General features: G+C 40.1%; 1 protein-coding gene across 3 annotated transcripts in view; it reads right to left on the reverse strand.

Annotated features, from left to right (window-relative positions):
* The window catches only part of CEP112 (centrosomal protein 112), a 341,295-nt gene extending 322,146 nt beyond the window's left edge, over window positions 1-19,149 (reverse strand). For all 3 annotated transcript variants that reach the window (XM_036269316.1, XM_036269315.1, XM_036269313.1), the window contains exons 1-4: window positions 19,091-19,149; window positions 12,426-12,539; window positions 8,756-8,946; window positions 6,858-7,030 (exon numbers count right to left, since the gene is read on the reverse strand). In XM_036269316.1, the coding sequence (XP_036125209.1) occupies window positions 6,858-7,030; window positions 8,756-8,946; window positions 12,426-12,531 (470 nt within the window). In that variant the 5' untranslated portion in view covers window positions 12,532-12,539; window positions 19,091-19,149. The remainder of the gene's footprint in view (window positions 1-6,857; window positions 7,031-8,755; window positions 8,947-12,425; window positions 12,540-19,090) is intronic.
* Between the last annotated feature and the right edge of the window lie 661 nt (window positions 19,150-19,810).

Here is a 19,810-nt window from a genome sequence, read left to right on the forward strand (position 1 = left end):
GCATTCTGGTCTTTGGGAAAATGCACAAACTGATGACATGAACTGAAGTCTAATATTACTTAGGCAGCTTCTAGTACATAATGTGGCAAAATGCAAAATACAAAAAAAAAAAAAAGCCCATCCACACACTGTATTCTGTCTACCCTGGAAAAATAGACTTGCTGAGTTACCTAAATAAAGATTCCTCCAAAGTCTCTTTTAAAATACCACTACCACTGTACTCTGAGAGTGTGCAAGATTCATACTTACAGTCAGAATCTTTGTACATAGTCATTAATTTATTAATTTTTCTCAGGAACATAAAACGATTTTTAGTAACTCAATATAATGAATGACCAATGAATTTTAAGACAATACCATTTGGGCGGATTACATAATTAGAGAAACAAGAGAATGGTCAAACACTCTAGCACGCAAACCCCTATATGAACTATGAAAATAACAAATCACCATAGCAGCGGTGATGGATGGCGGTAGCAACAGCGAACACTTTCCCTAGACGCTCTATCTCCATTTTACAAAAGATGAAACTGGGGTTTAGAGAAGCTAAGTAGCCTTAGGACACATGGTTGCCAAGTGTCAGAAGTGAGATCTGAACAAAGGCAAACCGCCTCCTTTCAGCTCAACCTAGAAATAAGCACGAACAAAGGCACAGTTGCCCAGGATTGCTGATGTAGCTCAAGTGGGGAAAAGACAGATCGAAGGGAAATTTCCGTATCTGCTGTAAAGTACTCAGCCTGCATGGTATACTAGAAGGAAGGTGGGGTCTGAAATCATAAAGGCCTGGGTCCACCACTGGAAAAGTTGCTTGATCTTGCTGAAGCTACTACCCCATCTATAAACACAAAGGGCAATCATGCCAGCCTCACACAAACGTAGAAAGATGAAGTCAGGTAACTTATGAGAGATTTCTGAACTAGTATCCAGCGTACAGTTAAGTGTTCCGTCAATGGTAAAACTTGTGCCACTTGTTTTCTGGTTTAACAAATTAGAAATCAAGTGGAATACATAAATATTTAAATTATTTATTAGAAGAATGTCATTCTCATTTGAAATCTATTTGTTATATATAGTAAATGTATTAACATGCATCACCAATGCTGACGATGTATACGCCCAAACAAGATGGCATTTTAAAGGGCAGATTGAGCCCTGGCCGGTTTGGCTCAGCGGTTAGAGCGTTGGCCGGCGGACCGGAGAGTCCTGGGTTCGGTGTCCGCTAAGGGCACATACCTGGGTTGCAATTTGTCCCTGGCCCTGGTTGAGGCCATGTGGGTGGCAATCACTTGATGTGTCTCTCTCACATTGATGTTTCGCTCTCTCTCTCTTCCTCCCAATCTGAAGATGAATGCAAAAATGTCCTCGGGTGAGGATAAAAAAATAATAAGTAAGTAAGTAAGTAAGTAAATAAATAAATAAATAAATAAATAAAAATAAAGGGCAGATTGAGTGTAACAATAAAAAAATAAGTGTGTAATTGCACACACAAAAGTTTGTCACTTTCCTCCCAGGCTAGTCCCAGTCCCTGAAGGTGAAACAGTTTGTATATGGCACCCAGAAATATTCCATGCACATGGACACACATGTATCCATATACCCTCTTTAAAACACACAGACACACACACAAATGGAAGCTTACTATACTTTTGTGTACTTCTTTTGGACTTTATATATCTTAGAGATCCTGCCACACCATCACAAGTGGATTTCTCTTACTACTGCACAAGATGTTGAACCTACTAATGATCCCACTAATTGTTCATGTATTAAATTTGTTAATGTGCCTACCTACTGAAATATCAATTCCTTTTCTGGGAATCAATGATGGCCTAAAATACATGCAGGGGCATAGTGGCATATGTAACAGAATGTTAACATTCTATAAAGGCATTCTTTATAACAGTAAAGAATTGAAAGCAACAGACACAGGTTAAATTACAATAAGTTCACATACAGGCTATAATCTGTAATTAAAAGACAACACAGACTACATGACACAGATTTAAGACACCACTGAGTGAGAAAACAGCAGGTCTCAGAACCGTACATATAGTATAAGTCAATGTGTAATTTCGTAATTACGTATGTGGGGGTAGGGTATATGTCTATTGTAGAGTGATACACAGCAAACTGATGATGACTATTACCTCTTGTGAGGAAAGTGGAATAAGAAGGATATGGACAGGGCTTTGATTTTTTACTATACATATTTCTACACTGAGGTTTTTGGGGGTTTTTAATCCTCACCCGAGGACATTTTTGCATAGAGTGAGAGGGAGAGAAAGGAGAAGAGAGAGAGAAAGAAACATCGATGTGAGAAAGACACATCAACTGGATGCCACCCACACGATCCCAACCGGGGCTGGGGACAAACTGCACGAGGTACGTGCCCTTAGCAGGAACCGAACCCGGGTCTCTCTGGACCACGGGCCGATGCTCTAACCGCTGAGCCAAACCGGCCAGGGCTACATTGAGGTTTTTAACATAAGCATGTATTGCATAGAGATTGCATACTTCTCTAAAATGAGGATAAAAACTCTATCGGTCATCTACTGCTGCACAGCAGATTACCACAAACTGAACAGCTTTAAACAACACATATACTTCCCCAGAGTTTCTGTGGGTCAAAAGTGGAGGCACAGCTGAGCCGGGTCCTCTGCCTTGGGCCTCTGCAATCAGGGTTTGACCAGAGCTGGGTTCTCATCTGGAGGCCCAACTAGGGGAGGATCCGCTTTCCCCACTTGTATGGTTACAGCAGCCTCAGTTCCCTTATGACTATAGACTTCCTGGCAGCTCGCCTCTTCAGCCAGCAAGGGAAAGAGAGCAAGACTCTACAGCAGTCTGCTAGTAGGACAGTCTTATACACTGTACTGCAATTGTGGACGTGCTGTCCCCTCACCATCGCCATACTCTAGCAGAAGCAAGCCACAGTCCTGCCCTCACTCAAGGGGAAGCCTGAAAGTCGGCCTGCTACAAAGACAATTAAGGTCTTCACCAGATGTCAATGCAGGCATCTGAAGAATGACCAGGAAGTAATATAATGGATATAGCTCATGGTTGTAGAACTAAATGAGATCAACCAACCTGTACAGGATGAGATCTAAGTCTATGATCTCATAGTAACATTTTCTATTTCAGAAACCATGCTCCAAACTCAAATATAACTAACATATTTCATTGTGAAGAAAATGAGCAGATCTTTGACATAAAATACAATTAAGAGATCTCAAAAAATAGCAATGCAATTTGGAAAGTGATTTTTCTAGAAGAAAACATGGCTAATAATGTAACCTTAAACCAAGAACTATGAGAAAGAAAAGAAAGCAAAGAATAAAACCAGGACGGACCTAGCCGAGTGTTAAAGCTGTTTGATGTGAAATGCTAAGTTTACTAGAGTATAATGTATATTTGGTGGAAAAAAGAAAGCACGATAATAAGCCTGATGGAATATAACCTCATAATACTTCTAAGCTGTTTAGAACCAGACTACATCCCATATCCTACAGGAAGAATAAAGGTAAAGGAAAGGTGCCATCTCTACTGAATAGGGAGCCCTAACAAAGAGGCTTCAAAAGGACTCTGCATCTTTAATAATATAAAAAGGCTAGGACACAAACAGCATAATCTAAAATGCCATTAGAAATACTTCACATACAAAAAGGTCTAAGTAAAGCAGGATTTTATAAAGTGATCAAAAAAGAAACACTAAGGGGGAAAATCTTTTAAGATTAAAGAGGTTTTTCAAAGGACAAGTTGAAGTGGTTGTAAAATTTATGAGGCAGCCTTAAACTTCAGTTCTAAGTAACAATAAATTATTCACTATAAAAATATACATGTGTCAAATATTATAAGCCTCTTAAACTTTTTAAAAACAATCTCTTGCAGAAATGATTAGATTATTAGGTCCACACTAGCAGATACTTTTTCATTAGCACAGTGTGACCACTTGGGGTAGAGGAGCAGTTTTAGAACAGAAATAGGAAGACAGACCATTAGACTTCACCACCACTTCTGATCTAACTCACACAAACTGTAGTTTTAGTTTCCAAATGCCTTCACGTAAATAAAATTTCAAAGACCTGTTAATTAAATTAAAAATGTTCAGTAAATTAATTGAGAAACGTGTAAGAAAAGATAGACTGGGTAGTCTGGTTTTGCAGCCCTAACTGGCCTTGGGCCTTCCTGACATCCTGACACTTGACCAGAAAGGTATTTAAGTGGCCTTTCCCGGCTCCTCCATTGTCTCTACACATCTCCACAGCCTACCACCCAGCTTCTCTTAATTTCTTCTAAATCTGATCGTTCCCTCGACTTTTCCTAAGTTTCTGTTTTTAAATTTCTGTGTGCCAGTCTCTCTGCCACCATACACCTACATCAGAGGGTTGTGTAAGATTAAATTAATGTGGCCATGCTTAACACAACCAACCTTGAGGCAGGCATGCGCTGGCCAAGCGGAAACTCCATGGAGCTCCCAAGTTTCCTGCTCAGAGCCAGGCACTGCAATCTGGTGCACACGGGAACATCACAATTCTGGCCTCATGGAATTTACAATCTAGCAAAAAGGACAGAATGGGAACCTCTGCACATGTGATGAGTGCAACAGAGTATTTGGGCATAAATAAGAGTCACCTAAACAGACCTGGGAGGTCAGGGAAGGCTTTTATGAAGCTAGGAGATGTGAAGAATGACAAGGAACAAAGGACTGCCTGCTTTTCCCATTAACTACTTATTACGTAACTGATTGCTAAAGCCTTATACTCTAGTAATTTGCATTAAAATGCCATTTTATTATAGCTGAGCAACAAAGAGAATTTATTTGTTAAACTTGTGTGGAGATTTTACTATGGTTTCATTTTCCAGAAAGATCGCTAATATGTGAAGAATCTTCTCACTGTTTCTCAAATTGTGTCCTCTACTATGAGGAAGAAAAGGGGAGCGCTAGACTATCTCCTGTCCTGAACCCTCCTCTTATACACACCTCAGTCTTCATGAACACTTCCACAGCTACGCAGAACCACTGTACTGAAATTATCCACGGACTTACCTCGCTTCCTTGCTCATTTAAATCACGGTTCTAGATCAAAGGTCTGTAAGACTAAACAGGTAACAAATGGTGATTATGGTACCACATATTTTTCACTTTTACAAAGATCTAGTCTCGCTTCTTTTCTTAAATCATGTGATCCCCCTTATTTACCTTTCTTCTTTCTACTTTCAATAGAATATAAAAATAGAAAAACAAATACTTCATATCCTGTTAACCCTGCTTAAAACAAAGCTCAAGCTCAGTAACAGCTACAGTTGGCCTAAAGGCAGCGTCAGGAGTCAGCAGGAAACCCTGAAGGCACGCTGCACGAGAGGCGAACCAAGATTACGTGGCTCCAACCTAGAACTGCCTTCCAGAAAGATTGCTAGGTTTTCACTTTTTAAAATAAGCCAGAAATTTAGGTTTTTATACAAAATTATCTGTTAATTTTGACAACTCATATAAAAAGTTTTAAAGACATTATGTGCCCTGGCCAGTTTGACTCAGCGGGTTCAATTCCAGTCAAGGGCACGTACCTTGGTTGCGGTTCGTCCCCGACCCTGGTCGGGTCATGCAGGAGGCAACCAGCTGATGTGGCTCTGTCACATCGATGTTTCTCTCTGTCTCTCTCTTTCTCTCTCGCTCCCTCCCACTCTATCTGATGAATATATATATTCCTCGGGTGAGGAATAAAAAAATAAGTATAAAGACATTATGTAAGTCAAACAAATCCAATCTATGCGCATGATTCACTCAGTCCAGGAAGATCACCCATTTTCAACCTCATCAAACTCCAAAACATAGGAAAGTCCTTTAGTTCACCTTTAAACTGTAAACTCAATGTTCATTACACCCAGAAAGGAATCCAGCATCTAGTCAGACACAACAAATCTTCTGGCAAACACCTGATGCATTTCACAACAAAACCAAAAAGTGTATTTTTCTTTGTATGCACATCACAGTCACTTTATACCTCCATTTATCTGCTTACAAGGCTAACAAAAATTCCACAATTACACCTCTTCTATTTTTAAATCTCCTATGAATGCAAAAATAAGTATTTTATACCACCTCCTATAGATTCATCTATTCGTGCCTTTTTACTCTTCTGAACATGTCCTTAATTATATTCCCCTCTTCCTTTTTTGTCTCTCCGTTTTAATTTGTTTCCCCCTTTCCAATCAAAAACGTTCCTAAGGACTGGATCTCTTACTTTGTATTCATCTGTTCTTTCCCACCATATTAACTCGTATCTGAAAACATAACCCAACTATATCAACATTTCAAATTACTAATAACATTTCTATATCTGATTAATAAACTGAAAAACATGTAGTAGAGAAGAATATATTGTTAACCAACTCAAATTCCAAAATTAAAATTACCAAGAGAATGGTGAGGAGGGAAGTATGAAGAAAGGTACATGTCAACTGATGCTGTCCAATGATTTAACATTTGAGGGAACAACGCCAAAGGTAAAACTCAACATCTGATACAAGTCCAGTTTCAGTCTATCCCTTCTAAAGGCCAAAAGTTATACTACAACAATAATCTTTTCGTGTATTTCAAAAACTTAGAAGTTTACTTTCGTTTGCACTAAAAATCCTATTTAAGCTCAGTACTCTACCTAGTAATTTTGAATATACAGTAAATGAAAAGCAAAACTGTCATTTTACCTTCCCAATATCCCTTCACAGACCTCAACTTTAACAAAAATATGAAGCAAACCTACTATCTACCATTTAAAAACAAAAAGGAAAAAGGAATGCGTGAACCAGTTGCAAAGACAGGCTAAGTACGAGGCACGCTGGAACCCACCTCCACGGCATACCTGTGGGCGTCGGCTGGCGACTGCACCGGGGAGAGACTGTCTCCAGAAGAAAGCTTCCATGATTCGTTTAACTTGTGGTCACTCGTCCCCAGCTCACCCATGACCCAGTCCGGTAATCCTTCTGGGCTTGAATTTTTTGCTTGTGCTGAATTTGGTTCATCAAAATAGATGGACTGATTTTTAAAAATTAAAAAAATTATTCTTTCAAAATGTACTATAATGAAATAATTAGCTAAGATTTCCATCAAGTTTCAAGTTTGATAACAACCTTTCAAATATTCAAATTCAACTACAAAAACGTATACAAAAAAGTATATAAAAATTTATCATTCAATGCACAATGAATTGTGAAATATTAAAATACATAAAATGGATAAATTTACATTTTAGTTGTACTCTGCTATATAAGAAATCTGATGAATGACAAAAGTGCATAACAGATAAATCTGAAAATAATTATTTGTATTACAAAAGGAATATCAGCTTTATGTAAACATAAATGGAAAGTTCTTTTTAAATCATGTGCTCTCTGATTTCTTTCTGTGATCGTTAATTGTTCTGCAGCCCCAAAAATTCAGTGGGCTCAAAACCACAATAAATAAAAATTAGGAATCCCTTAATAAGATGAGAACAACAGCTGAAGACCTGGGGTTTCATTTGGCCATGCCATAAATGAGCTGGAAAATACAAGGCCTTCACATTATTATTTGTAACATAAAACCCTTTCCTGTGATTTTATGAAATTGAGTGTAAATATGAAAACATATCTTAACATCTGCATGTGTTTCAGAAAATGTTCTACATTTAGTCATTAAGAAGAATGATATTAGCCCATTTCTTTCTCTTTAAGTGAGCCAGACTTCATGACACATTTCTGAAGAAAATTCTGCATTAACTGGATACCTCTGCAACAGTTCTCCCAATCCTACACAGAAATCCTCAAGGGAGGGGTGAAACACGCCCCTCTATCCCCACTCAGACATGCATAGTAATTTCTTTTTAAATGACATAGTCACTTCAATGTTTAATCAAATATTAAGTCAAGTAACTACTATTTCAAAGACTACTTATTTTAAGCAAAGTGTATAGCTCTACTTTAACATATGATTGGGAATAACATTAAAACTTTTGGCATTCTCCTATGAATAACATATTATGGTCTAAATGTTCAGCATGCCTCTTGAATAAATTTTTGGTTTAACTGATAAAAAAAAAAATCTTAAAATACATTCCACAAGAATTCTGCACTTCATTTTTTTTTTTAATGTAGCCTAATAGCAACTACCTATCCCTAGAACTCTAGTCAGATTTCTCAAGCATTCAAACACCATACAAACCAAGACATATTGCCTGTGACAAGCACCAAGACAGTGAAAATTCATCAACCAAGTATAATTATAACAGCCTTTTAACAACCCTGATTTTGGTAATGAAATTAAATGACTTACAGAAAATCACTTCTAAACTCCAACTTACTATCATCATTTTATTAGAATACAAAGGAACTTTAGAAGTTACTAGTCCAACTTCTTATATATTTTTAAATGTCAAAGAGTTTAATACCTAAAATTTACTGACATACGTAAAATATTACTATTATAAACAGTGAAAATTAGTGGAAATTTAAGGCTCAAATTTTAAAACCCAATTTAAATTTTTTAGAAATACTGCAGAATACTGTGGGATGACTAAATTAGTAAGTATAGGCCTCTTACAGGCCACTATCTGATTTCTATTCAAGGTAGAAAGAACTGAATCAGAGAGAAAGAAAACATTAGTTTTAACCAATACATTATCTAGGACTTGTAACATATTAATATGGCCATTCCCAAAAAGAATGATAAATTAACAGTTTTAAAGAAACTAAACTACTGCATCTTTTGGTCAGTGACACCTACCATATATGAAGGTAAAGTTTTTAGTGTCCCTGGTTCCGGTCGGTGTAGGAAAGGGCCTTCAATCACTCCTCGCTTAAGCATATGCAGTAACAGTTTTGCATACAGGTTCCGATTCTTCCTGCCCATTATTCCCGCACCTGTTCCTGAAGGCTCACATAGCTTTCTAATCCAAAGCGCACACCTCTGCCGTTCTAGAAATACATAAGAACTATTAGCAACCTGATTTCTCAGTAAATAAATATGAAATGAAAGACCTATCTAAACATGCTTTTGTCTAGAGCAGGAGTCGGTTCCACTCTGCACTGGAGCATGAAATCAGCCACATACCACATGTAACCAAATGGGCATGGCTGTTTTCTAATAAAACTTTATCAAAAAGGCAGCAGGGCCCTGGCCAGTTTGGCTCAGCGGTTAGAGTGTCGGCCTGTGGTCCAGAGAGATCTAGGTTCAGTTCCTGCTAAGGGCATGTACTTCGGTTGCAGTTTGTCCCCGGCCCTGGTTGGTTGTGCAGGTGGCAGCCACTTGATGTGCCCCTTTCACGTCGGTGTTTCTCCCTCTCTCTCTACCTCTCTCTCCCTCCCACTCTATCTGAACAAAAAAATGGGAAAATGTCCTCAGGTGAGGGGGGAAAAAAAGGCAGCAGGCTAGATTTGGACTACAGGCTACAATTTGCCAACCCCTGGTCTAGAGTTTACCAGTTAATTAGTGATCAGGCAAGACATATTCAAAGAACTATTATCTCAGAAATCTCTGGACTGCTGTCAAATAAAGTGATGAGATAAAAAGTATGCTGTAAAAACATCTCTATACTAATTGTAGTTGTGTTGAAAAATCTTTCTATAATTCTCATTATACAAACCAAGAGAGGGATAAAATGCAGTCTTATTTATTTAAGCATTTTAAACTTAATCTAAAATTAAATCTCAAATGTTTAATTTATTAAAGCTGATAATTTCAGGGATTTGTAGTTGATTTATTTAGGGTTTCTTTTAACCTCTCTAAAAATAAGTGAAGGCTATTTACATGTAATTTTGTAAAATAATAGTCCTTTTAAAAACCACCTAATAAATATAGCACAGTTTAATCCACATATAATGACCTATTGACTATCTTATCTTGCCATGACATGGAATCGTTTTTAGGTGTCATGAAAACTATTTTGACACTAATCTTTTCTCAGTCTAACTCAATTTGAGGATTATATACCTAACACAATCATAAGCCTGCTTTAATCTCTTAGTTTCTAAAGGTCATATTCATTTATTGTTTTATCTAAAAAAAAAATCGCTGGGACTGGATTTACTACTTTGCTCATACCAGATTTATCACTACAGGTTTGAGAGCTACCCACTAAGTAACTTTTATATTTTTAGCTTTGAAAATTATATAACCAAAAAGCAAATTTCATGAAATACTGAGCATACTTTGTGCAAAAAGAATATGCAAAAGTGAAACTGATAAACTTAATTAATCAGTTTTCCAAACATGTATTTTCTATATGCCCAGCAGCTAACTAAAATCTATATAATTTTCGGATGGCTAGAACTCAGTACAACTTGATTAATACAAAAGAATTCATTCTCCTACTTAAAATAATGGGAAAAGCCATCTTCCAAAGTAGAATTTAGCAATAAGATGAGTTGTTATGAATGTCCAGATTCTTGATTAGGGTGTGATTTCTCAAATGTTCATTAAGAATTAACTAAATAAGAGAAGGCCAGAGATGTACCAATACTAACAATGAGTCATGAACCCAAGATTACAATCAATCTAATTCTTGTACCTAAACTCCATTTTTAAAAAGAAGATAATTATGAGAAGTTTGATTTGAAACATATTTATACTGGGAGATTTTAATAAAAATTTTTCCTTATCAGCAGATCTAACACACACACACAAAAAGGTAGTGAACATAAAGAGATGACTGACGATATAGAAATATCATTAAATATTAACTAAAAAAATCATGAATGAGCTGTGAAACATGAAATAATCATTTTGAAGAATAGCTGAGGAATAAAGAAAAGGTTATAAATGTAGTCTGACAGGCAAGTGGGTAGAAGAAGAAGCTTGGAGGGAAGACCATGCCAAGACATCGGGGACTAAGAAAGTCCCAGGCCTGGCCCTGGCTGGGTGGCTCAGTTGGTTGGAGTGAGGTTCTGCACACCAAAAGGTTGCAGGTTCAATTCCTGCTCAGGGCATATAGTTAGGCTGTAGGTTCCATCTCCAGTTGGGGAGTATATGGGAAGCAACTGATCAATGTGTCTCTCTCAATGTGTCTCTCTCTCCTCTCTCTCTCCCCCCAACCCCCCTCTCCCTCCTCCTCTCTCTAAAAAAATTAATTAAAATATATCCTTGAGTGAGGATGAAACAAAATGTTGCGGGCCTGGAACAATGGATGACCACAGTACGCATAACTCTCCCACTACCCTCCCTTCTCCCGGTGCAGCTCCCTGGAAACATCGAAGACTGCCCTGGCTCCTCGTTTTGACTACAGCGTTCCCGCAGACACCTCAGGGAAACAGAAAACTTGGACAGAGTAAAAGCCAGTTTCTTGGCCCCACTCTAAATCCTCCACTCAAAAGCTGCCAATCAGATTTACCTTTACAGCCAGCCTTATACCCAGTATAACTCAGAGAATCGTCCTGGTCCCCAAACCCTTTCCAATTATTCCGTATACCTTAAGTTATTTGAAAATTCTTTAACTTGAAACAAAGACTCTCATTCCATAATTAGAGATAACAGGCCAGAAACTGCAGACAAGACAGCAACAAAGCCCTGGCCCGTGTGGCTCAGTTAGCTGGGCATCATCCAGTGCTCTAGGAAGCTGATAGTTCAATTCCGGGTCACGGTTCATCCCTGGGTTTTGGGCTCGATCCCCAGCAAGGGGTGTGCAGGAGGCAGCAGACTAATGTTTCTCATATCGATGTTTTTTTTTCTCTCTCTCCCTTCCTCTCTAAAATCAATAAAAACATATTTTTTTAAAAATATAGCAACAAAAACTCATTCACACTTAATTTTATTCAGTCAAACAATAGATTCCTTCCCACTTTTTTTTTTTTTTAATCCTCACCTGAGGACATTTTTCCATTTTTTGTTCAGCTAGAGCAGGAGGGAGAGAGAGGAAGAGAGAGAGAGAAACATTGATGTGAAGGGACACATCGAGTGGCTGCCACCCGCACGACCAACCAGGGCTGGGGACAAACTGCAACAGAGGTACGTGCCCTTAGCGGGAACCGAACCCAGTTCTCTCTGGACCACAGGCCGACGCTCTAACCGCTGAGACAAACTGGCCAGGGCATCCTTCCCACTTTTATAAACAAAGAGTCAGAAAGCAGGTGACAGTCGGCTACTGAAAGAAGAAACAATCCCATTGTGGAGGGAAAAAAGATGCAGGAAGAAGCAGTTGTAGCTAACTTTAGAGACCCATGTGCTTTAAGTTAATGACAGAGAAGTGGCACCACCTTCTTCCCATGGTTTAGTAGGACAGTATCACTAAACTTCTATTTGCCCTTGAACAGCTCAAAGCAAACAATCTTACATCAGCTTAAGATGAAAATTGATATTAAAAGAATTCAGCTTTATATCCATTTTGATGGTACATTGGTTTGATTAAATAATATACAGAAAAAATTAATCTTAAGAATCTAATTTTCAAACATAATCTTACCTGGTCTATGGGGTAATTTTAAAACAAAGGGCTTCATATCTACCACAAAGTGATCAAATTCTGCATCCAGTTTCTCCCACTGTTCTTCTTCACTGTTCATTTCCATAATTCAGTCTGTAAAAGATTTAAAATAAAAATATTAAGGATCTGTATGCTGAAAACTACAAAACTAATGAAAGAGATAAAAGAAAACTCATTAGCATTAAATATTAATTCTCCTCAAATTGATCTATAGATTTCATGCAATTCCAATCAAAATCCCAACAGTATTCTTTGTATAAATAATAAGCCGAAACTAAAATTACAAAAATAATTCTGAAGAAGAAAAACAAAGTTGGAGGATTCACATTACCCAATTTTAAGATATACAGCAATCAAGACAATGTGGTGCTGTGAAAGGATATGACACACGAACCAATGGAACAGACTAGAGTCCAGAAATTGACCAGTACAAACATGGACAACTGATTTTCCACAAAGGCGTAATTCATGGAGAAAGTACAGTTTTTACAACAAATTATGCTATAAACAACTGGACAGCCATATGCAAACAAAAAAAATTACATAAACCTCAACCTACACCTCATAGTATATACAAAACTTAACTCAAAACAAATCAAAGACCTAAGTATAAAATGTAAAATTATAAAACTCTTGGAAGAAAGTACACAGGAAACAATTTTCATGACCCTGGAAAAGGCAAAGATTTCTTAGATGCAGCACAAAAGTACATCTCATGCAAGAAAAAATTGATAGATTAGATTTCACCAAAATAAAAAAACTTTTGCTCTGCAAAGGATTCTGTTAAGAGTCTGAAAAGAAAAGCCACAGACTCAAAAGAAAATGTTTGTGAATTATATTATCTCATAAAGGACTTACATCAAGAACATATAAAGAAATCTGAAAACCACAAGAAAACAAACAATCTAATAAAAAAATAAGTCAGTCAGAGAAAGACAAGTATCATATGATCTCACTTATTTATGTAATATAATGAACAGAATAAGCTGATGATCAAAATAGATCCAGAGACACGGAAGTAGGGTATAGACTGACAAACCTCAGGGGGAAGGGGGATCAGTGGGGTGGAAAGAAATAAACCAAAGAATTTACATGCATATGTGCATAACCAATGGACACAGACAATAGTGTGGAGAAGGTGGGGAGGGGTCGATGAGGGAAAACAGGGAAACATCTGTAATACTTTTAACAATAAAGATAAAAATAAAAAATAAACAATAATCTGCAAAAAAATTAGTCTCTTTACCAAAGATGACAAGTAAGATGTCATACAGATGACAACTAAGCACATGAAAAGATACTCAACAAGTTTAATCACTAGGAAAATGCAAATTAAAACCATAATGAGATATCACCACACACCTGATAGGACAACTAAAAGAAAAAAGGCAAACAGTACCGAGTGCTGGTGGGAACACAGAACCACAGGGACTCTCTGTGTTCCTGGTAGGAATGCGAAATGCTGCAACCACTCTGGAAACAGGTTACCAGTTGCTTATATAGTTAAACATACATTGACCATGACCCAGAAATCCCACTCTTAGGTATTTACCTAAATGAAATATAATCTATATTCACACAGAAACCTGAATGTAATGTTTATAGCAGCTATTTTCTTCTGTAATCACCAAACACTGAAAACAACCCAAAGGTCCCTCACCTGGGGAATGGATAAACAAATTATGGCAAAAACACGGAATGACACAATGCTCAGCAATAGAAAAGAATGAACTATTGATACACATGACAACGTAAGTAAACTCTGAACATGTTATGCTGAGTAAAAGAAGCCATTCTCAAAAGGCTACATAATGTATGAATCCATTTGCACGACATTCTAGAAAAGACAAAAAAATTTGAGCACAGAAAACATCAGTCTGGCCCATGTGGCTCAGTGGTTGAGCGTCAACCCATGCACCAAGAGGTCGCCGGTCCGATTCCCGGTCAGGGCTCATGCCAAGGTTGTGGGCCCAATCCCCAGTGGGGGGCATGCAAGAGGCGGCCAATCGATGTTCTCTCTCATCGATGTTTCTATCTCTCTCCTTCTCACTTCCTCCCTCTCTTAAATCAATAAAGGGAAAAAAAATTTTTTTAAAAAAAGGAAAACAGATCAGTGGTCCACAAGGGTTAGCAGTGGGGGGAGACCTGAATACAAAGAGGTGGCACAAGGAAATTATTTAGGTGTTGAAATTGTTCAGCACACTGTCCATGAAGAAGGGTGTAATACCCTACTTTATGCATGCATAAAAACTCATAGAACTGTATTCCCAAAAAAGTTATTTTAACTATGTAAATATAATTTTTAAATTCTCCTCAAAAAACTTAAAATATTGGTCCTTATATTTCTTCCTAATTAGCAAGAAAAACACTGACTATATAGGGGTGAATCCCCAAATCAGAAACGTAGGTTTTGACAAAATTCCTTAAGCTAAAAATCTATCCACACTCCACATGTTCCTTTTAGTTATGAAACATCTGGAAGGGACGTGAACTACCTCTACATTATGTAAGGTCTCCAACTGTCATTTATTCAGTTTACAAATTACATATTTGGAATAAGGCTCTGTTCTGCCTCAGAAGCATTCTTGCTCCACAGAGGACCCACGTGCTGCTAAAGCAGCTTCTAATATTTATCAAAGTATTTTCCATCTTATTATCAATGGCCTCTTCACAGAAAGTTCTCTGTACCCTGTCTCTGTAAGGAAGCCCTAGCTTTCACTGGCTGACCTGACTTCCTTCACTGTCTAGAAGTGAACCGAGTTTCCAGTCCTCTGTCGAGTACATACTTATGCTCTCTGGAGTCTTAAATTCTCTCCCCCAACCTTGCCCAGGAAGGAAAATAGTTTCTGAGATGCATACTGCCTTCCCAACTACTGCTCTTCAACCTCAACCCCAAAATTCCCCTCGTATGAGGCTCCTACCATCGGATTCTCCGTTCTCATCACTATCACCTCCCAGACCCTTCTGTCTGATCACAGCCTCTTATCCTCTTCAACTTTCTCCTTATTCCACACGATCTTCTCTTTACACCCAGCAAGACTGCGATCCCTTGACAGCCTCCTTCATTCCCTGACTAAGGGTTTGCTGGAGAAAAATGGCACTATCTTGTAGTTAGATGGCTTCCGATCTTACCTCAATCCACAGGAAACTTGTACTGTTTCCTACTCCACAAAGCAGCTTTTAAACTTTTACCGGACATCTTGATGCCCCTTAAATAAAGCACTCCAGCTTCCCCTCACTCTCAATTTTAAAAATCTTACCTCTTGCTTTGTGGGAAAAAATAATAGTCAGATGGCAACATCCCAAAATGCTATTCCCTTTCAACTTACCTCTTAGAGAACACATCCTTACCTCCTCTGCTTCTGAATCAGAAGTATGAACTCTACGTCTCTCTAATGCCAACACCTCTATCGCCTATCAACTACCTCCTCACTGTGTCAGACTTTCCAGCCCCACTGACTTCCCATTTTCTAAACCCCCATAAACCAATATATCAACAAATACTCAGAAATATCTCAAACCCTGCCTGTATCTCTATTCTAGATGCCACTATCTCAGAGAAAGCCCTTCTGACCACTTACCTACAGCCTATTTTACTTTTCCCTATTTCAGTCCTCACTGGTACTAAATTTCCTAAGTACAAGACTAAGCACATCACTCCCTACTTAAAAACTTCTCGTGGCTGCATGCTACAACAGCATGCTTTCTAAATTCAAAGTTAGGCCTACAGGTACCTTTGCATTTTGAGCCCATCTCTCACCCCTCCCTACACACACACACACACACACACACACACACACACACACCTAACTACAACCCACCAATGACCAACAGTGAACTGCCTGCCATTCTTCAAACACTCCAAGCCCTCATATGAGTCCACATCCTTTTCACAGGCTGTTCCCTGTCTGGAACCAGGTAAACATAGTTCAAATGTCCCTTCTTAGCAATACTTGGCCCACTTCTCATAGACTCGTTACTCTGTTCTCAGTGTGCACTGCTCACATCTGTATACCAGCATTTATCATGCTATTTTTTTTACACATCTGAGTATTACTTACATGTCTTCCACCATGTCAGAGATGCTCCTGAAAGGCAGGGACCATGACTTACATATCTCAGTAGGTACCTAGCACATTATGTGGTATGTAATAGAACATGAATTGATTAGTAAATAAATGTTAACATAAGGGATTAATGTCCTACTTTTACACAACTATGTTTTGTTTCTAAGATCCTGTTCTGAGTACCAGGTAGGTCTTCTAGAATAGAAATATCATATGTCCTTAATGCTAGTTACCAAAACTGGTTACCCTGCATTCTGCATTACAGAAGAAACACATTTTTTAAATCCAAACTTCATTAAGATCATTTTTTTTCTGATTGGTTGGTTGGCTTGGGTTGTTTGGTTGCTTGGTTTTGTTTTCATTTCCTACAATAACTAAGTGCATTCCTCCATGACTATATCAATTATGTGCTTGGTAACAGAAGGCTGTGATACCACTGCCGGATGTTACATCATAAAGCTGAAAGCCAACTATTTAAATGGGTGAACAAACAAATGAAAACTCATAAACCCAGAATTTTAAGCACAGCTCTCGCCTAGAAGTGTACTCCCAGGCTTAAACATCCTACCCGTTCACTCCATTTGCCTGAGAGTACCCATAGTTAGGGCTAAAGCAAAAAGATTCCTCATAATCACTAATAATCACTCGATAAATTCTTTCACACAGGCAGATGATGGTGTTTAATGCTAAAGGAAACTAAAATGCAAAATTAAAAGACTCACCCAAAAATCATGAAATTAAACCCAAAGCTCAGATTAAAATTCTGAAATCCCTAGCTTTCAGATCCATTATATCTGACCACTTGGCCATTTACCTATAAGTCAGCAATATCTCCAACTAATAATAAAAAATTTGAAAATTAGAAAGGCAATCAGAATTGCTATAATAACATACAATACTGGACTACACATTTTTAAAAAAGTAGAGCCAATGTAATATTTGGTAAAAGCTAAAAATCTGCTTCTCCTTATCCCCTTTTTCTTTTCCAGCAAAATAATGAAATGCAAAAACAAAAAGTTAATTTACAATTTCAAACCTTCAAGGAATTCTTGCTACACAACTTACATCTTATAAATAAATTATATCTACTTAGTTCCAGCTAATCAAACCATTTTAATACTATTTATCAGAATTGCAGATTTAAATTATTAGCATTGACAAAAACATAAAGCTATATCTTTGAGGCTTAGAGTGTGTCTACCAGTCACATAAATTACTTCAAAAGCAAAAAATAAATAAACTGAGTAATGCTTGCTCCTAGCAATCATCTATATTTGAATCTTGTCTTATATTTAACTAACTGGCACTGTCTGTTTTTAAGCCTGATTCTATGTGGACAGCTACAAAATGGGCTAAGACCTTCTCAAGGGCTAAGACCTCCGCAAGGTCTTAGCTGCCACAGGAGTCAGCAAAGCTTGAGCCACAGGTATTGAAAGGCCTTGGGGGGAAAAAGCAGCCAACAACCGCTAAACGAGTACACCTCAGTATACTATGCCCCTTGCCAGACACAATAAACATATTCCTGCACGGGGCATGTAATCGGTTTTAAACACACGATGGCTCCGTGAAGAAAACCTGACGCGTGCGCATCGGCGCATCAGTCTCCCAGGCGCAGCTTTCCCGGCTTACCCCTCTGGTGAGCGGGTGTTGCCAGGGCCAAGGTTGCGGTGCCCTGATGGTGACAGGAGCATGTTGGGTGCTTTGCAAATGCATCGCCCTAGCAGGCAGGCACCTTCTCGTGGCCATTTCACAGAGGAGGGAAGCTGAGGCTCAGCGGGGTTCAGTGACAGACCGGGGACCCCACGGAAAGTTGGCAGCGGGGCCTGAACGCGGTGCCCGGACTCCGCTGCACCACGAGGAGAGGGCACCTGTCACTTCCTTTGCCTTTCCTATTTTTTACGCATCTTTAAACATTAAGGACAAATAAGAAAAACAGCTGCACAGGGACGGGGATAAGAACCGTTCATCGTTCCTAAGTTGTGGTCTTAGACACTTGAAAAACACAAAGCAACGCAGAAACAACCGCGGCGCCCGGCCCCTCGAGGCTGGGGCAGGGCCTTCCCGCGAGGCTGTGCTGAGAACCGGCCCCCGCAGGGCCCGGGGCGGCCCCAGCCCCGAGTGGCCGATCCAGTGGCGGGAGGCAAGTGACCAGCGCAGTGTGCCGCGCGCACAGGTCACTCCCGCGGCCACACGGGCAGAGGGGCCCGCGGGCCGCGGCCGCTCCCCGCCGTCCGGCACTCGGACTTCCTCTCCAGAGCGGCAAACCCTCCGTCCGACTCCGGGACCTCGTCACGCCGACCGCTTGTCAAACTCGCCTCCGAACTTCGGCCCCACCCCTCCCGGCCCGGCCGGACCTCACTCTGCAAGGGAAACCGCAGAGGTCCACGCCGAGACCCCCGAACGCGGCGCGCGCCCCCAAGGCCTGGGGACCCGCCCGGGGCCTGCGGGACGCCGCCCCTCCCCGCACCAGCCCGCACGGGAGGGGCGACCGCCACCCCAGGCAAAATTCCACGCGAGAACCCGGGGGTAGGGGCGGGGGAGGGAGAATCGGAAAAAACAAGAACCTGGCGCCCCTACATGCAAGTTTTCGGATCGCCCGCCGCCGCCGCCAAACGGTTTCAAATCCTTGCGGGCCGCCGCCGTCGCCGCCGCCCTGCAGGCCGGGGGCGGGGATTTCCTCGCTCGCATTCCCCGCCCCCTTTTCCCTCCTCCGACGCCGGCCAGAGCGCCGCGCTGTTGCCATGACGACGGTTGGAGCGACGGCCGCCGCCGCCCGGCGGGTCGGAGGCGGGAACTTCCGTGCTCGCGTTTCCCCGCCCCTTTGCCCCCACCTCCCTGCCCTGCGCGACTCCGGCGAGCGCGCGGCACCGTTGCCATGGCGACGGTCGGGCCCAGGGCACAGGCTCCAGGCTCGCATTCCAGCCTGGTGGCTCCTAGGCGGCCCCAGGCTGCGGCTTGCAGGATGAGCAGGTCTATATCTGGGCACTGCTGTCCTCAAGCATCCCAGGTGTAGTTTGTGGACGATTTAGTGGCTGTGGAGGAACAATAGGTAAAGGGCAAAGAAAATAGGATTACTGGAGTATGTTCACAGAGGGTGTGGCCTTCGTTTGGACAGAAGGAGTTGAATAAGTCTAAAAACGTGAGAATTTATGGCCTGATATCTTTCTCACAACCCAGAGAACAGTGGGGTTGTGTTAAAGGGGAAATGAGCATTGCCTGATTGATTGATGATTGATGATTGATTGATTGATTGACTGCATTCAGAACTATATGAGGTCCGAAAAAACTGACCCCACA

This window comes from Molossus molossus, unplaced genomic scaffold, assembly GCF_014108415.1.
Source record: "Molossus molossus isolate mMolMol1 unplaced genomic scaffold, mMolMol1.p scaffold_m16_p_19, whole genome shotgun sequence".
NCBI lineage: Eukaryota > Metazoa > Chordata > Mammalia > Chiroptera > Molossidae > Molossus > Molossus molossus.